The 19,031-nt window shown below is 47.4% G+C and overlaps 1 protein-coding gene across 1 annotated transcript; it reads right to left on the reverse strand.

Annotated features, from left to right (window-relative positions):
- Positions 1 to 4,676: 4,676 nt before the first annotated feature.
- On the reverse strand, positions 4,677 to 9,250 carry COQ7 (coenzyme Q7, hydroxylase). The gene is made up of 6 exons (XM_066640682.1): positions 9,166 to 9,250; positions 7,926 to 8,125; positions 6,385 to 6,499; positions 6,159 to 6,298; positions 5,024 to 5,092; positions 4,677 to 4,852 (listed from the first exon to the last, which is right to left on the reverse strand). The coding sequence occupies exons 1-6, from the start codon at positions 9,179 to 9,181 to the stop codon at positions 4,775 to 4,777; spliced, it is 618 nt and encodes a 205-aa protein (XP_066496779.1). The 5' UTR covers positions 9,182 to 9,250; the 3' UTR covers positions 4,677 to 4,774.
- Positions 9,251 to 19,031: the final 9,781 nt, after the last annotated feature.

Below are 19,031 nucleotides of genomic sequence, written 5' to 3' on the forward strand. Positions count from 1 at the left end.
CCACCCCGGTGGCGTTGCATTCCCCTTGGCCTGCACTTCTGAAGCGGACGGGGCATGTTTGCCTACTCGTGGGTAAACACGCATGTGCCATCAAAACATGCACGTATTGATCGCTTTCTATACGGATCAATACGTTTTGCTGGTCAGCTTGTCAGTTGTGCGGCCCACCAAACATTAGGTTGCAGGATGGTGGCCACCCTCCCCACCCACCCACTGCCACTTTGGGGTGGCTTTAAATGGGGCTTGGACAAATTCCTAGGGGACAGGTTGATGACTGTGCGCTAACTGCAGTCAAGCAGCTTTTTGTTACTGGACACCAGCTGCAGAGGAGCCACAGCGAGTAAAAAGCACTGCTTTTCTTTCCTGATTGTGGGCTTCCCAGAGGCCCCTGGTGGGCCACTGTGGAGAAACAGGATGCTGGACTAGATGGGCTGTAGGCCTGATCCAGCAGGGCTCTTCTGATGCCCTTTTGTGGTTTCATGCCCAAAAGACCAAGCTGCAGACCAGGACATCCCTAGTTTGAATCTTACCTGGGCCCAGTAGCTTTGTCCTAATGCAAGCCACTCCCCCTCAATCTTGGTCTTCCCCTTCTGCAGTGCTGGCATCCTTCAGTCTCAGAAGACTATGGTGTCATGCTCTGAATGATGGTTCTGGAACAGAGTGTCCTCTCCAGTGCGTGAAGCCTGGGTAAAGTAGATATGGAGGATAGACTGTTACCCATGCGGCAAATCCCCCCTCTCCACGTCGCTGGAATGGTCCAATGGAAAGGCAGAGGCCAATACGGTTGGTTCCAGCGGCGTCGCAGGAGTTGCCAGAACGTGACTGTGTTCAGCCATGAACTGCCTCAGGGACTCCGGCTCCTGATTTTGCCTCGAGGTTGACTCCTGAAGCCTCTTCCATAACTGGATGTAGCCACAAGGCAGTGGAGGTTTGGGATCAGAGTTTTCCTTCTCTCAGATGAGCTGCCTTCCCAGGCTAACGAGTCCCATCTACCCGGTGGCTGTTTAGTCGCCTCTTACGACAAGTACAGTCAAACTGAGGGCCTGTTCTCATCCCCAGCCCCCAGGGGAGAGAGGGCTTCTGCAGTATGGGGATAATAACACCTTAAAAGGTTGTTGACTTGACTGCAAGATAAAAGATGTGAAACTCTTTGCATGCTCAGAAAGGGGCGTACAAGTGGTCAAGAGCCTGACAATTGCACCGCACAGGGGTTGAGGCGTTCAAATGCTCTCACTCTGGAAGGCAGGAGGCCCTTCCCTATCAGAGCTATGCAGCATTTTTTTCCCTCCTCTGCACCCACGTGCCCAGCTTTGCTTCACGGGGAAGTGGATCTGTGTTGTTCTGCACCGTGAAAAGTTCAGCTGTCATGATGACCGTGTACAATTAGCAACCACCACTTCCCCCCCCCCAACCATGCTCTTTTCTTACCGGCTGCGAGATCTGTCACTGACAACTTCCTGCGACAAGGACTCTTTCTGCGTCCTTGGACTGCTGGAGTGACAAAGTGGATTGCAATCCTCACTTATCTGGTCGCTGCTCTTTCTGCAGGCCAAAGGTGCTTCTGTATCCATCTTTCAGCGAGGCTGCAAGCAAGAGACAATAACTCTTATTGATTTATCACGGGGCCATTTCTCTGGGCACCAGCGAGATCAAGGAAGCCGTTTAGGGTTGGTTTCGTTGACATGGAGCCCTGAGACTTCCAATGTCTTTGTAAAACTCTGCTGACAGGTGGGAGGAGAAACAGCAGCAGTGTGTGGGCAGATTGGGGTGTCAATCTGTCATCTGAGGTGACAACCTCAGTTGGCCTTGTGCATGGGCCGGCCCTGTGGGAAAGACTAAGGGGGAAAGAACAGTATCACGGTCAGCAGACAGCTGCGATTCCCCAGAACTAAGACCACACAGGTTCCAGAGCCCCCAAAAATAGGGGAAGAGAGAGCAGGGGTGGCCCACATGGCCCTTGAACCCCTAATGACGATGGCTACATCATGTGCCAAGATGTGAGCATCACATCAAACCCCAGTGTATCATCAAGGGGTGGGCATGTGCTATACAAGTGGTAGTTTTTTTTGTCACTGTTGTGACCAAGGGTGTCAAATTCATTTCATATAGCAGGCCGAATAGCATTCATGATGCCTGCTGAGGGCCAGAAGTGACATCATTGAACCCACTTCTGCCCAGTTCACAGGTGTCCACATTTGATCCGTTGTGTATATGCAACATTGGGCAGAAATGGCTTAAGTAGGAAGTGATGTCAGTCAGCAGATGATGGCCAGAAATAAGCACTTCGTTCTTACGTAAGAAACTCATGAGCTGCAAATGACGGAAGAGAAAATGTGCGAATCTTGGTAATGATTTCAAGACATGAGAGAGCCCAATTACCACACTGGGAAAGCACCATTATAAAGGGGGGGGGGCAGATGAATTGCTTCCAGGGAACACATCCGGCCCATGGGCCTTATGTTTGACTTCACTGGACTAGACTATCCAGGTAATCAGACCTGTGATACTTCAGAGGAGGCTCAGCCACCTCCCCGCCCCCCACCAGTGGGGTGATGAAATGTACGACACTTAAGAACATAAGAACATCCCCACTGGATCAGGCCATAGGCCCATCTAGTCCAGCTTCCTGTATCTCACAGCGGCCCACCAAATGCCCCAGGGAGCACACCAGATAACAAGAGACCTGCAAGGCTTCCTGGGAATTGTAGTTAAGAACATAAGAAGAGCCCCACTGGATCAGGCCATAGGCCCATCTAGTCCAGCTTCCTGTGTCTCACAGCGGCCCACCAAATGCCCCAGGGAGCGCACACCAGATAAAGCAACTTAAAGCACACTTAAAGCAACTGTTTACTTTAAAAGTAACCTGCTTCCAGGAACTATGCTCTCCAGCGCAGTTCTGCAGCAAGCTGTATAAACAAAACATTCCAGGTACTCATTACAGCCTCTTTATAGCAGCAAATTGAAGGTCTGTAGGCCAGCTTGTACCATATCTGGTGGAGCACCCTACCTTTCCTAAAATAACAGCTCATCACACAGGCTCTCCAATGCTGCTTGTATGAAGCTGCCTGACCAAGTCTGAACTTTGATTCATCTAGCTCAGAACTGTGTGCCCAGGCTGGCAGCACCTCACCATGGCTTCAGGCAGAGATTTTTCCCTGCCCTAGCCTGGAGATGCCCTTAAGTTTGAATTCTTGAGCCTGAACTGAACCCTAAGGGATATCAGGAGATGCATTAAATACTGTCAGGAGGTAGATATGGTTTGCAGAGAACAAGTTTTAAAGAAACATGGCAGCCCCATGCTCCGGTTCCTGAGTGTCAAAAAAGGAATTGGCTGGGTTGGCACAGAGGCCCATGCTGGCTCACCCAGGCCAAATCCAGCCCCAGGGCCGGCTGAAGGAGGTAGGTTTGTGTGAGGTGGTGCAGGGGTTGGCAGGAAGGTGTTCCAGGGGTGAGGAGGGGGCATTATATGGCAAGGGGGAGAATTGGGCCTAATCCCCATCCCTGCCGAGGGCAGCCTTTCTCAGATCTGCCCCAGCTATTTAACTGGTGCAAATCCAAGAAGCCCCATAAGGCAAGCTGGGGCTCGACATGGGGTAAGGTAAAAGTATCGCCTTACCTTGAGGTGAACTCCTACACTGCCTCCCAACCCGCACTGGATACAACACAGGCCTCTGCAGCCTGCTATACCAGTGCAGGTTAGGATTGCACCCTTAGTTGGCCATTGCTAGTGTAAAAACCTACTGCTGTCAACAAATACAAGTCCATATATGTTATCAATGGGATGCTGACTTTTTCTCATTATCAGCCAAACCCAGCTGGCAGACAAAGCTGGGTATGAATTTCTGAGTGTGCACTTGGCCCTCCTTTGTATCTCCCTCCTGGAGTTTTGCATGAACCAATCAGATCAGGGAGTGCAGGACTAAAGGGACAGGCACCAGCAGAAAATTCTGGCACCAAAGACTCACCCTAGGTTTTTGTTTGTTTAAGTCCAGCTGTGTAAGGCTATGCACATACCTGGGAGTAAGGCCCACTGAACATAGAGGAACTTCTGAGTAGACATGGATAGGATTGCACTGGCCATCAGCACACATTTTAACTTCTTTTCAACTATTCTAATTTCTTTGGTGCTACTGTAAGTATCCCCTGGGGGCTGGGGATAAGAACAGGCCCTCAGTTTGGCTGTACTTGTCGTAAGAGGCAACTAAACAGCCACTGGGTAGATGGGACTCATTAGCCTGGGAAGGCAGCTCATCTGAGAAAAGGAAAACTCTGATCCCAAACCTCCACTGCCTTGTAGCTACATCCAGTTATGGAAAAGGCTTCAGGAGTCAACCTTGAGGCAAAATCCAGAGCCGGAGTCCCTGAGGCAGTTCACGGCTGAACCCAGTCACGTTCTGGCAACTCCTGCGACGTCGCTGGAACCAACCGTATTGGCTTCTGCCTTTCCATTGGACCATTTTAGCGACATGGAGAGGGGGGATTTGCTGCATGGGTAACAGCCTATCCTCCATACCTACTTTACCCAGGCTTTGCACACTGGAGAGGACAATCTGTTCCAGAACCACTTTTCAGAGCACAATACCATAGTCTTCCAAGACTGAAGGATGCCAATGTATGTACGTACCGTAAGCAGCAGGAAGTAACCAAACATGCATAGATAAAACAGGAAAAGACTGTTCCCTGCAGCACATTATTTTATTTTTACATCATTTTACGATTCAAGTCATAATCTCTTAAAGTCACAATCCATATTATCCAATCGCCGGAAGAGCCTCTATATTCTTTCCGATAAAAAAATGGCAGCCTTGCAGCCAATCTGGATGGTGTTCTTCAAAATTGAATATGCTGGTGCCTGGAAAAGAGAGAGAGAGAGAGAGAATTATATGCCTTTTTTGCCTTATATTGAAGACGGCCTGTGGAGACTCAAGGAAAACATGGGAAGTGCTTTGCAAACTCCAGCAATGTTATACAGACGTTAAGCGTTCTTGTTAGTTTAAAAGTTAAGCTATTATTGGGTACCTACTAGTTCAGCATCATGCTCCAACCCAATGTCGTGGTGTTCCATTTCATCATCCCGGAATTTCTTGATGGTCTTGTTCAAAAAACAGAGACAGCAGATTAAGGGCGCGATCCTAACCAACTTTCCAGCACCGAGATAAGGGCAATGCAACTTCGAGGTAAGGGAACATTGCCTTACCTTGAGAAGGCCACTGTGACTGCCCCCTAACTGCAGGATGTAGCACGTGCACCACTGGTACAGCTACGCTAGTGCTGGAAAGTTGGTTAGGATTGCGCCCTAAGACTCGTGTGCAAATTCATGAGATGCAACAAGACACATTTTGAATACAGGCGTAACATTCACTGTTGAACCCTGAACCAACATGTGGTCCTCAGGCATGTGGATATGGACTGCGCATGGATGTGTGGCCCTTCACGGTAGCCAGCTTGTGCTGGTCACCTTTATTTTTTCCCTTTAGCATGCACCAAGAAGTGATCCTATAGCTGTGATCCTCAAATACGCTTTAGTACTTCCACAGATCTTTTTCAGTGGACTAAAGGCAACATCATCTTCAAGGTGCTTCCAGAATCACCATCTTCGGCCTCAAAATGGTGGCCACCCAGAAGAGGACTTTCTGAATGAAGAATGATGTTTTTACCACCAGATAAGAGGACTCTAGAACAGTGTGATTCAACATGTGGCCTGCAAAGCCCTTTTCAGAAGCACCTGAAAGCCCTTCCGCAGCCCCCACCACTGCTTCCTTCTGCATCAGCAGCTTTTTGGTCTCCCTTCCAGCTTCTTCTCTGGAGAAGAAGAAGCCAGAATGGCACAGCAGGGAGACTGAAAAGCCCTGCCGCCCATACGTCCTTCCAACTGAGCCTGTTGAAATAGTTCAGTGGCTCAGAACCTAGAGGTAATGGGCAGTGACATCACCACGGCATATTCCCACATAATTGTGTGGCCCCCTGGCTGCCAGAGGTTGGACTTACTCCAGGAGTAGGTTGCTGGCCCACGGAAACAGCCCCTGGGGGCTCCCCATAAAGTACTAAGGTGCTACAGGAAGCACGGCATCGCAACCTACGGTGGAGGACAAGCTGGTCTAGGCAATTTTCTAGTCTCTACTATATCTCCAAAAACGAGAACAAACTGAGCGCAATACCTCTAATAGTCCTTTGTATTTTTCGGGATCGTCTTCCATGAGTGCCCTGATTTGGCTGTTGTAATGGTCAGCGATGCTCTCTTCTACAGCTACGGTGCATGCCATCGCACCCTTTTTTCCAAGTAAGGCCGTTCCAGCACCTGCGGCAAACAGATCCCCAAAAAGTCAAGGGTGTGTCCCCAACGTAGGCTAATGAAATACGAACAGATGAAGCTTGAGCCCTCACCTAACACAAAGCCAGTAATGTTCCAAAAAGGCAACAGTATTGTTGGGCGGACTCTATATGAGATCATTAACTCAGTCATTTTTTTCAAATGTTCCTTCTCTTGATCCCACATTTGCTGCGTTTAATAAAAAAAAAGGGAGACGTTAAATAACATAAAGTGATTTTCCACTTCTGGACTTGCCCCACCATCTCGGGGATCCAGCTTCCCCCTCCCAATCCTAGCAGGGGAGCATCCGCTGGCACTGTATGGCCAACACACCGCTGTACATCCAGTCCTCCCACTGTCCCCCGGGGCCTTCAAAGCCCAGGGTTGGCTGCTCCTCTCAGGATGTGGGCCTCCCTATTCCGGGGCTCTCCCTACTGCTGAATTCTAAGGCCTGGGTCCCTACCCAGGATCCCAGTTGTTGGGCCAGCAACACCTACGTTTGTTTCTACTCTTCTTTTCCTGGGGCCAAGGAGGCCTCAGACACTGAGTGGAAGTTGCCCTCTTGGGTCAACCCTGCTAGGGTGGAGAACCACAGAGTTGAAGGGGTACCCTGTGGGTCATCCAGTCCAACCTCCTGTTCAGTGCAGAAAATCCAGAGCTAAAGCATCCTCCAAAAATGTCAATCTAGTTTCTGCCTGAAGACCTCCAGAGAGGATAAGCCTGCCCCACCCCTAGATAACTGGTTCTACTCTTACATGGCTTTTACCAGTTCTCCTAATGATCCGCAGAAATCTCTCCTGCTGTAATTTATAGTGCAATCCTTGGAAGTTCTCAGAAGTAAAACCCACCAAGAATACTGGCACTGAGACAGCAATCCTATGCATGCTTAGCTGGGAGTAAGCCCCACTGAACATAGTGAGGCTTACTTCTGAGTAAACATGCACTGCGGTGTGACTTGGGAAAGTGTCCTTGCTTTCTTCTGTGTGACAACTTTTCAGGCCTGGTCTTGTCTTGCTCCTGATCTTGTCTGATCTCGGAAGCTAAGCAAGGTCAGGCCTGGTTAGTACTTGGATGGGAGACCACTTGGGAATACCAGGTGCTGTAGGCTTATACCATAATCTTTCAAGACTGAAGGTTGCCAACCTACCTGAAGATAATGGTAGGTCTCCTCTCCCCTTTCTCTAGGCTCAAAATGCCCAGTTCTGTCTACCTCTCCTCATAGGGCCTGTTTTCCAATGTCTGTCCCGTCCCCTAAAATCTTCACTGCTGACTTTGGAACCTGTTCCAATTTGTCTACATCCTACTTAAAGCACAATGCTCAGAACTGGATCCCATACTCCATATAAAGTACAGGTAGCATGGAATAAAGTTACACCATTCGTTCTCATGCTTTGCAATGAATGTTACTGAGAGAGAGAAAGCTACCAAGGTATGTTATTTCTTTTCCCCCCCCCCAAAGAATACAAGGACAGACCATTATGCCCCAGTCTTACAAGGAGGGAAAAAGAGTTGATTTTTGATAAGCTTGTATCAAGCACTATTGTTTAAAAACAAGTCTTTAAAGTTTACAAGGATATTCAGGCACAAAATAAACTTACAGGCCAATGACACTAACCCGAATTACTGGCCCTACTGAACTTCTGCCCAGCACCGCCATTTGTCCCGCATAAATGCGATTTGCTCCATATTCTCCTGCATGATCAACCCTGATCACACGGTCGATGAGCGACTTGTTGACGTTTTCAATGGTCGTCCCAGTGCTACAGAACCTGTAAGAGGAGTATAAGGATTGCAGCCTCCATCCTTGCCTTGCACCTGTCGGACAGACAATATATTTATTAGGGCAGAAAAAGAACACAAATTGTGCCACTGTTTAAGTTAAGAAGGGAGAGGTGTTTTAAAGAACACGTTGCACAGAAATCTTAAAAAGAGGATTTAGTACTGCCCTCAATCCCCCTCATCTTCAGGACTAGCTGCTTTATACAGAGTTAGACCACTGGTCCAACTAGCTCAGTATTGTCAAAACTGACTGGCAACAGCTCTCCAAGGTTTCAGGCAGAAGATGATTTCCAGACACTACCAGGGACTGAACCTGGGACCTTCTGCAGGTGCTCCCTCCCCTTGATTTATGACCTTGCCCCGTTTACAAATTTTAGATTGTGAGCCCTTTTGGGACAGGGAGCCATTAGATATTTGATTTTCTCTGTAAACCGCTTTGTGAACTTTTTGTTGAAAAGCGGTATATAAATACTGTTGTTGTTGTTGTTGTACAAATAAAGCTGCCTGGTATCAAGTCAGACTGTTTGTCCAGTTAGGGCAGTACTGTCCCAGAGGTTCTCAAACTTTTTAGCATTGGGACCCACTTCTGTTGGAACCCACTGGAAATGATGTCATTAACCTGGAAGGGATATCATGGCCTGAAGTTTCAGGCACCGCCTGGCAGCATTCCCCCCAACGGTTTCAGGCACAGCCTGGCAGCATCCCCCAGTGGATTCAGACAGGGGGTCCTTTCCAGGCTGACTTGGAGATGCTGCCAAGGCTTGAACCAGGAGCTTTCAGCATGCAAGGCACTTGCTCTACCCACTAGGCTACAGACCCTCAGCCCCCCCGTGTGCTCCCTCTTTCCTCAGAGACAAGGAGAAGCTGCACCAGCAAAACTTCCCCCCTTGCCCTGCATGGTGAGCTAAGCCCCGAGGAGCATACAAAGTGGGGGCACAGAGATGGCTCCAAAGCGGGGGAAGGAAGGGCAGGAGGACCCAGGGCTGAGCAGGCCAGGGGAGGGAGCCAGCTCTGGAAGGGGCTCCCTCCGACCGCGCCTCCCCTCCAGGGCAAGGGCAGGCTCCAGGCACACTGACCCCCAGCAGCAGCCATTGCCACTCCGGGCACTCTCCTGGCACTCAGCCTCAGCCAGGTCGCTTGGCGATGACGTCATCAGACACACGTCTCTCAGGTCCGCCTCCGTAGCCACGCCCTCCTGGTTTCCAATGGAGTTTCCTCTCCCCTCAACATAGAGGTACTAAAATGCTAGAGCCACTCATGGACGCTAGTGATTGATTCCGGGTTTTCATTACTTTTTTTGGTTATGGTTTTCAAGCTCATAAAGAGCCATGGATACAGATGGACAAGAGTCATGAGATAAGGAAAATGAGAATGGTGCATGGAGGGATTTTCAGTGTGATGATGGAAAGAAAACATTTCTTTACCCAGGGTGTGATTAGGCTGTGGAACTCCTTGCCACAGGATGGTGTCTGGCCTGGATGCCTTTCAAAGGGGATTGGACAAACTTCTACAAGAAAACACATTCTGAGGTTGCCTACTTCTAAACCCAGGAGGTTGTCATGGCTTGTAACCTGTTATGGGCTTTTCCTCCATCAATCTGTCCGATCCCCTTTAAAATGCATCCCAGGCTAGATGCCATCACCACATCCTGTGACAAGGAGTTCCACAGACCTATCACAGACCTATAACCTCCCAGGAGGTTGCACAGACCTATCACAGCTTGTAACCTGCAATGGGCTTTTCCTCCATCAATCTTTCTGATACCCTTTTAAATGCATCTCAGGATAGATGCCATCACCACATCCTGTGGCAAGTAGTTCCACAGACTACTTCTAAACCCAGGAGGTTGCACAGATCTATCACAGCTTGTACCTGTGATGGACTTTTCGTCCATCAGTCTTTCTGATACCCTTTAAATGCATCTCAGGATAGATGCCATCACCACATTCTGTGGCAAGGCGTTCCACAGACTACTTCTAAACCCAGGAGGTTGCATGGACCTATCATAGCTTGTAACCTGTGATGGGTTATTCCTCCAACAATCTTTCCAATCCCCTTTTAAATGCATCCCAGTCTAGACGCCATCACCACATCCTATGGTAAGGAGTTCCACAGGCTACTTCTAAAACCGCGAGGTTGCACAGACCTATCACTGCTTGTAACCTGTGATAGACTTTTCCTCCAGAAATTTATCCAATCCTCTTTTAAAGGCATCCAGCCCAGCTGCCATCACCACATCCTGTGGCAAGGAGTTCCACAGACTAACGACACCCGGGCTAAATAAATATTTTCTCTAACTGTACCTCTACAGTCTGTTGGGTTTATCCAAAATCCATGGAGTTTATTCATTCTCTTTTTCCCCTCATAGTTTTTGCCATTGGTGTTCTGGATCCCTATCTTTGTGTGGTTGACATCAGAGAAGGAATTAGAATACCGTATTGCCATGGCAAATTTTGACACCGTCCGGATTTCATACTGCGTTGCTAGTCTAGACATTTTATCTCTCTACATGCAAGGAGTCGGCAGGACCGTCAATTCCCGGGGAAGTGTCCCCGGGCTGTTGTCATGGAGACGAGGACGCCTTGAGCATCCCCAGGCATGGCAGGGCTTTTGGAAGGCGCAGTGTCTACACGGGGACTCGCCCGCTCTGTGGGCCACAGGCTGTAAGGGGAGGGCAGGGGGAAGCTGAAAGAAGATGGGGCTATTAACTAATCAACTAATTAATTAACAAAACTAATTAACTAAATAAGCAATCAATTAAAGAATCAATTAACTAATCAACCAACAAATAAACTAATTGATTAGCTAATTGATTACTGAATTAACTAATTGATTTTAATTAGTTGATTAATTAGTTGATTAATAATCCTGATCACTTAATTTTAATTAAATTGATTAAAATTAATTTTAAATTAAAACCATTTGTGATTGATTTTGTTTGATTATATTTTAACTGATTAATCAATTAAATATTAATTTCATATATTGGTATATTGTTGTTGATGACCTGAAAGTGTGTGTGTGTGTGTGTGTCTCTTAGAAAATATTATATTGATGTGAAAAGGAAAGAGGATTCCTTCGATTCATCTGCAGTCATCAGAGATGAGTCCGAAAGCTCAAGTTTGTACATGGTGAGTATTTACTGGCATGGCTTGGGGCTTTCCAAAATCATGCCTAAGGGCACAGTGAGTTCTTCACAAGCAGATTTCCTACGCTTTCGATGTATAGCTCAGCCTGTATTTATTGACTGTATTTATGCCTTATTCTGCAGCTAAGAATTTGCTCCCAAAATGACTTACAATTAATATCAACACAAAGGGTCAGTTGTTAGGGAGATGGGGGGGCAGTCTCTTCTGGCTTCTCACTATGCTACATCTAGCATTGGTATTTGCCATCCAAGCACTATTGACCCCTGCCGCTGTGGTTGTGATGTCCCAAGTCAGTTTTCGAGAGCAGGATCATGATATTGTGGCTGTGCAACTGACTTGGGACCCAATCTTATCCAAGTTTCCAGTGCCCCCCAGATGCCATTTCTTTCCAAAAGGCTTCCTGAGAAGCAATGTTACACTGAGGCTCCTATACAATCCTATACACTCTTAACTTTTGCTTTTCCCCTTTCTAATTTTCCTCTGGCATGTCTGACTGCACAGAAAGACAATGCTCAGGTGGAGCATGATTTTGCTGAAATTAAACTGGAAGCATCTTTACGTGCGTACGTGGGCAGCACCAAAGAGTGTAACAGAAAAGTACAGAAAAGTGCAGGAAGGCAAAAGGATTTGGAAAAGCTGTTAAAAAAGATGGCCCAGGTAATGTTTCGGGTCTTAAACCGATGTCTAGCTACCTGTTATCTTGTGTGTATAACATTTATATATCTTGTTTCATCCTCGAGCTGTGCAGCCCTGCTGGTGCCTTGACAAATCTGGTCTGTGAGAATGCCTCTGAACAGATAACACCTGTGTAGCCATCATGGTTAAGAACATAAGAACAGCCCCACTGGATCAGGCCATAGGCCCATCTAGTCCAGCTTCCTGTATCTCACAGCGGCCCACCAAATGCCCCAGGGAGCACACCAGATAACAAGAGACCTCATCCTGGTGCCCTCCCTTGCATCTGGCCTTCTGACATAGCCCATTTCTAAAATCAGGAGGTTGCGCATACACATCATGGCTTGTATCCCGTAATGGATTTTTCCTCCAGAAACTTGTCCAATCCCTTTTTAAAGGCATCCAGGCCAGATGCCGTCACCACATCCTGTGGCAAGGAGTTCCACAGACCAACCACACGCTGTGTAAAGAAATATTTTCTCTTGTCCGTTCTAACTCTCCCAACACTCAATTTTAGTGGATGTCCCCTGGTTCTGGTGTTATGGTTATTAACAGTGCTTGATAGTTGCATCCTATATTTATTTTATTTTTATCCCCTCCCTTCCTCTGAGGAGCTCAGGGCGGTGTACATAGTTTCTCCCCTCCCTTTGTCCTCACACCAACCATGTGAGGTAGGTAAGGCTGGGAGATCGTAACTGGTCCCAAATCACCCAGGAAGCTTCATGACTGAGTGTGGATTTGAACTTGGATCTTCCAGGTCTAAGTCCAACTCTCAAACCACTACACCAGTGGTTCTCAAACTTTTAGCATCAGGATCCACTTCTTAAGAATGAAACTCTGTCAGGACCCACCCAAAGTGACATCATGACTGGAAGTGACATCATCAGGCAGAAAAAGTTTTAACAATCCTAGGCTGCAATCCTACCCACATTTACCCAGAAGTAAGCCCCATTTACCATCATCATTAAAAGCACATACATAGCAGCCTGTTCACAGTACAGATCAAATGCTGTCACATACCATGGTAGTGTCAAGCCTAATATATTAAAAATAAAAGGTTGACATGAATAGGGACCTGTCCTATCCCAATTTTCCCTATCCTGCCAACTACGCCAATTTGTCCCATCCAAATATTCCAACTCCCTTTGCCCACTTTTTGGCTAATTGACACCCTCCTTTTCCAAGAACAACAGCTGCGGTGTGCAAAGAAATGAACACAGAACTCCTTGTCTGTTGAGCAATTAACAAGAATTTATTGCTACAAACACACTCCCAGCAATTCCTCTTGTCCAGAGGCTTTCCCCTCCCCAAAACTCCACTTAACTCAGTGGGTGAAGGTCTGAAGCCTCCAGTCCAAGTCCAATACAGTCTCCACAGACCAGTCTTCAGCAGAGTGTCTCCTCCAGCAGAATCCTGGCAGTCCCCTTCTCCCGTAGGTCTGGGTCAGGTAGCCTCGTGGGTCTGGGGTCCCTCTGGTCAGGTACATCTCCCTCTGGGTCAGGGTAGCTCTGCCTCCTTCTGAAGCTGCCTTTTATCCTTGGATGTCTCATAATCCAAAATGCAGCTCACGTGTGAGCTACCTTGTTAAGTCCAAATTAGGCTCAGATGAGCCATCTCTTCAGTCCATGTCCATTCAAAGTGTCATCAAGGTCAAATGAAGCTCAGGTGTCCATCAGAGTCACCATTGGCCTTGACTGATTACAGCTGTGGAGCCAGCCCTGCCCTTCCCAGAGCTGTCAACCAGCTGTCAAAACATGGGAATTGCTGTCAACACCACACTGTCCACCTGATGATCTTCTGATCTTCCATAACAGGAGCCCCCTGAAATTGGCTCCAGTATCCATGAGTTATCCAGTAAGATCTCAAGATGTCTTCCCTGGTTAGTCATTTTCAGTTCAGATCCTGTCAGTGTACAGTATATTCGAAATTAGGGAGTAACTCCATGAATGATTCTCGCCTTCCAAAGAAATGTTTTTTAGAACAACTTCAAAATCCTGCACAAGAGTCTTGGGCAAATTTGGTTAGACCTATAATGGATGAATATGGACTCAATGTAGAGTCCCTTCCTACTCTTATTACTAATGAAATCAAGAAGTTGCTCAAAGAAAAAATTAGCCTTTATTCAAAGAGGATGGATTTATGTATTATTTCCCAAATGTCACCTGCATTTTGGTTTCGTGTTTATAAAACATATTTTGGTTTGGAAAATTATTTTATAAATTTAACTGCTGCTCCGATACGAAAAGCATTTACAGCCCTTCACTTTCAATGTATGCCATCGGCCTGGTTGGAGGGGAAATATAATAATACCCCCTTTTATCAAAGAGTTTGTCTAAGTGGTCTAGGGGTTATTGATGATATCTTTCACTATTTATTTAATTGTCCCTTGTATGAAACATCCTAGGAATCAATTTCTTGCTGGTATACTTAGACTATTGCGTGATAGACCCTTGCCTGCTCAGCTATGCAGTTTGCTTGCGGGTACAGATGTTACTATCACCTATCAAGTAGCAAAGTTTGCCAAAGCTGCAAAAAAGATCAGTGCAAAACTCCATAAATCTTAAGGATGAGTGTTTTTATTGGTTATTGTTATATATTTTGCTGTTATTTTTCTTTTAATGTATTGCGACGACCTATGGTTTTAAGCAAATAAATTGAAACTGAAACTGAAATTGGGGAGTTTTACCCCAATGTGGATCTCTTTGCATTTACTTACATACAAATCCTCATTTGCCAACTTTTTCCTTCACCCAGTCAGAAGCGATTCTTTCGGAGCTGTGAAACAGATTACATAGACTTTCACCATGGTGAATCCCCTCTCTCCCTCCCTCTCTCTCTCTCCATTTGTAGGACTATGTACCTGACAAAACTTATGAGGGCAGAGGGAAGCACATGAAAAGGTAACACGTATTGCTGAACTGATGTAACTTAGCAGAAAACCGCCCCAAGCCGGCCGGCTGGCCTGATCTGGCACAGGTTAGGGTTGGGCTGCCTGAGATTCAGAGCAGCCCAAAGTCATGGCTGAGGAGAGACTTGAACCCAGGTCCTGCTAGCTCAAGTCTGACACCCCATGTTGGCAACCTTCAGTCTCGAAAGACTCTGGTATCGCGCTCTGAATGGTGGTTCTGGAACAGCGTCTAGTGTGGCTGAAAAGGCCGATTCAGGAATGACAATCCCTTCCACACTGGGAGCAAGTGCAGTCTGTACCTGGTCTGTCTCCCTGGCTATGGGCCTTCCTTCTTTGCCTCTTTGCCTCAGTCTGTTGGCCAAGTGTCTCTTCAAACTGGGAGAGGCCATGCTGCACAGCCTGCCTCCAAGCTGGCCACTCAGAGGCCAGGGTTTCCCATCTGTTGAGGTCCACTCCTAAGGCCTTCAGATCCCTCTTGCAGATGTCTGACACCACACCTGTATAATCAGTAAACTGTTTTTCAATGGACTGAGGACCTTTCGACTCTGTCAATATTTGAATCTATGTCTTCTAGAAGACAACTGCGTATGGATAAGGTTTTGAATATTTGGAAGCCTTTCTTCGACATTTATGCATAGAACGAAGCTTTTATTCTACAATTTATGCAATGTGGCATGCAATCTTAAAGATGCACTTGGCCAGCACAAGTCCCCTGTGCCGGCCTGGGAGGGTCGCAAAAGTGCCGTAAAGCCACGCCAGTGCACAGACGTGCTCTGGCCTGTGGAGGCCAAATTCTGCATTGGCAGGAGAAGGTAGGTCTGTGCCAGCTGAGCTTGCAGGTGTCCTGTGAGTGGGCAGGTGGGCCCACGGGCAGGCGAGTGGGGAGTGGGAGGTGAGGCCAAGATCCAGCAGTTATGCCAGATTCTAGCCCCCGTTACCAGGTAGCGTGGAGCGGTGGTGCAGATCCAAGTAGACCCATTGGGGCTGCTGCAGCTCTCCCAGGGGTAAGGGGAAATTTTCTCCTTGCCTCAGGTCGAGCCTCAGCCAGTCCCATTGGGTATGCGCAGGCCTGCCAGCCTGCCTTTTCCAGCGCAAGTTAGGATCGTGCTGCCCATGTCTGTGGTCTTTTCCTTTGGAGAAGTCAGCAGATAAATCTTGTAGGAACCGACCTGTCAATCCTACAGAAATCCCTTTTCTCCTCCTCTGGAAACAAGCTCACCTTAAGAAGCCGTGTTTCAACTGACACGAAATTAAACGCGCCTTGATTTTTTCATTAGGCAGAAAAGGTCACCCGTCACCGCTGCCGGGCTGCGTGCGACAGCTGCCCCGTTTATGCCACCTGAGGAAGTGCGGAGACTCATTTCATCAGCGTCCAAATTAATTGTGGCAGCTGTAAGTTTCCAATCACACCACGTTCCTTGCTAATTAGCTTGTGGAAGAGTTTCCTGAAAATCCATCAGTGCTCCTTCAGTGTTCTCTGGGGGGGGGGGGGATCCAGAGATAGACAAGCCTCATTTTGTTTTCTAGCAACAATAACCTCCATTGCTGCTTTTTCTTAAGGATTAAGGACAGAGTTGGAACGTTGTCCCAGAAGCATCTTTGGGAATGTTGCCTGGGAAAGAGCTTCTGCCTCAAACCTTCCCTTTCTTTGCTCCGCAGACTTCTGAAGCCTCTCCAGAAGGACCAGGGTCTCCTCTCGGAGGTGTTTTGTCTCCAGAGGAAAAAGATGTGGAAAACATTGAGCATCTGGGTGACGGCAGTGCACCATGTCTTCCCTTCACACGTTCCCACACAGATGACGCAGAAACGTATGACGGTTCAATGACATGTTAATGGCAGCATGCGATTAAAAACAAAACCTTTAGGCCTGCTTTGCATACTGTCAATATTGTCCCTGGACTCCTCCTGCCTCTTGTCCTCTAAGCTGTCCTGTTCCCTCAGGAACACCTTCTTTTCTCTTGCCGATTGTCACTCTAAGGGGGAGCTGCAGCCAATGGCCCAGTAGGTCAAGGGAGATGCCAGTTGAAAAAACTTTGTGTACCACTGGATTAACTTTTAGTAAGTCTGTCATCCGTTGGCAACCTTCAGTCTCGAAAGACTCTGGTATCACGCTCTGAATGGTGGTTCTGGAACAGCATCTAGTGTGGCTGAAAAGGCCGATTCGGGAGTGACAATCCCTTCCACACTGGGGGCAAGTGCAGTCTGTCCCTGGACTGTCTCCCTGGCTATGGGCCTTCCTTCTTTGCCTCCTTGCCTCAGTCTGTTGGCCAAGTGTCTCTTCAAACTGGGAAAGGCCATGCTGCACAGCCTGCCTCCAAGCGGGCCGCTCAGAGGCCAGGGTTTCCCACCTGTTGAGGTCCATCCCTAAGGCCTTCAGATCCCTCTTGCAGATGTCCTTATATCACAGCTGTGGTCTACCTGTAGGGCGCTTTCCTTGCATGAGTTCTCCACAGAGGAGATCCTTTGGGATCTGGCCATCATCCATTCTCACAACATGACCCAGCCAACGCAGGCGTCTCTGTTTCAGCAGTGCATACATGCAAGGGATTCCAGCACGTTCCAGGACTGTGTTGTTTGGAACTTTGTCCTGCCAGGTGATGCCGAGGATGCATCGGAGGCAGCGCATGTGGAAAGCGTTCAGTTTTCTCTCCTGTTGTGAGCAAAGAGTCCATGACTCACTGCAGTACAGAAGTGTACTCAGGACACTGTGACACTCAGGGTACTCAGAAGTCTGTCATATCCCATGCATAATGGGTTGGGTAGACCTCTAGTGCTCAGTTCATTCACCCCAAACTGCCAAGTTCATAACCGTATGATATTAGTAAATCACTTCATGTGGCTAACCAGAAAAAAAATCTATTTTTTTTCTCATAAGTTCATGATTGTAGCCATTGACCCTTTTCAGAAAATGAGTACATAGACCCTGCATGTGTTAGAACAAATATTTTCAATTCAATGAGATTTTTAAGCCTCAAAATAGCTGTCTCCTTGCAATTTTCTGATCATATCCATTTGCAATTGCTGGCCCTAGAGATTTGGAGATTTTTAGTGGTGTGTGGGGTTTTTTTGTTTTGTTTTGGGTACAATTGATCACACCAGTGTGTTGTATTCAACAGTGTCCAGGGCAATAGCGAAGGATGCATGGTGGAAAGTGTGAAAAAACCTTTGGAAAAGAACGGTCAAAAAAGTAAGATTATTATTGTTTTTAGAATATTTCTATACTGTTTTCCAACAAAGGAGATCACAAAGAGACTTACACTCCTTAGTGTAGCTGGGGGCAGGGGGGTACATTTCCCCAGGTACCATGCCTTGAGGGGGTGTCTTAGAGGCCTCCGAAAGGCACTTTTGGTTTTTGCCGAAAGGCAGAAGTGCCTTTTAGAGGTGAAGGGCGCAATCCTAACCCCTTATGTCAGTGTTTTCCAGCACTGACTTTAGGGCAATGCAGCTCTGAGGTAAGGGAACAAACATTCCCTGACTTTGAGGAGGCCTCCTTGAGTGACACCCAACTGCAGGACGCAGCACACGTCCCATTGGCATCGCTGGAAAGTACTGACATAAGGGGTTAGGATTGTGCCCTAAGACACCCCTTCAAAGGATGGTACCAGGAGAAGGGACTCATTCCCCCCCCCCAGGCCTCAGAAGGCCCCATGAAAGGTACTTCCTGTTTTCACCGAAAACTGGTACTGCCTTTCAGAGGTATTTAAGATGTCGTATGGGGTAGTGTGAAAAATTTGGGGTGGGTGTTATAGGGGGTTATGGGGTATGGGGGGGTGTTAAAAATTTTTGTGCCCCTGAGTGCAAGTTGCCCTAGCTATGTCCCTGCTTACACAGCAAAATTAATCCATGGGCTCCTCCCCAAAGGGCTCACCATTAGATATGCAGAAGAAGCACAGCAAACAGTCACGGGGAAAACTGTGCTGGGGTTAAGAGGGACACTTGGTCATTTCCAAGATAGTTCTAAGTTTTAAACCATCTTCTTAAGAAAGGAACTGAACCCTGCCAGCCATCCATTCCCCTTACTGAGCAATCCTAGCCCTTCCACATGACGGTTTGTTCATTTTGTAATCTGGTCTGCTTTTTTTCCTTGTGTTGTGTTGACGTAAATGTATAGAATTCAGTCTTTCGGTTCTAAAAAAAAAATGAACTGGCTGATGAGTTTTTAGAAGATTTCAATTTCTGGGGTCTTTCAGAGTCCAACAGAACCAAGAAA

The sequence above is a fragment of the Tiliqua scincoides genome, chromosome 13 (genome assembly GCF_035046505.1).
Source record: "Tiliqua scincoides isolate rTilSci1 chromosome 13, rTilSci1.hap2, whole genome shotgun sequence".
Taxonomy (NCBI): Eukaryota; Metazoa; Chordata; class Lepidosauria; order Squamata; family Scincidae; genus Tiliqua; species Tiliqua scincoides.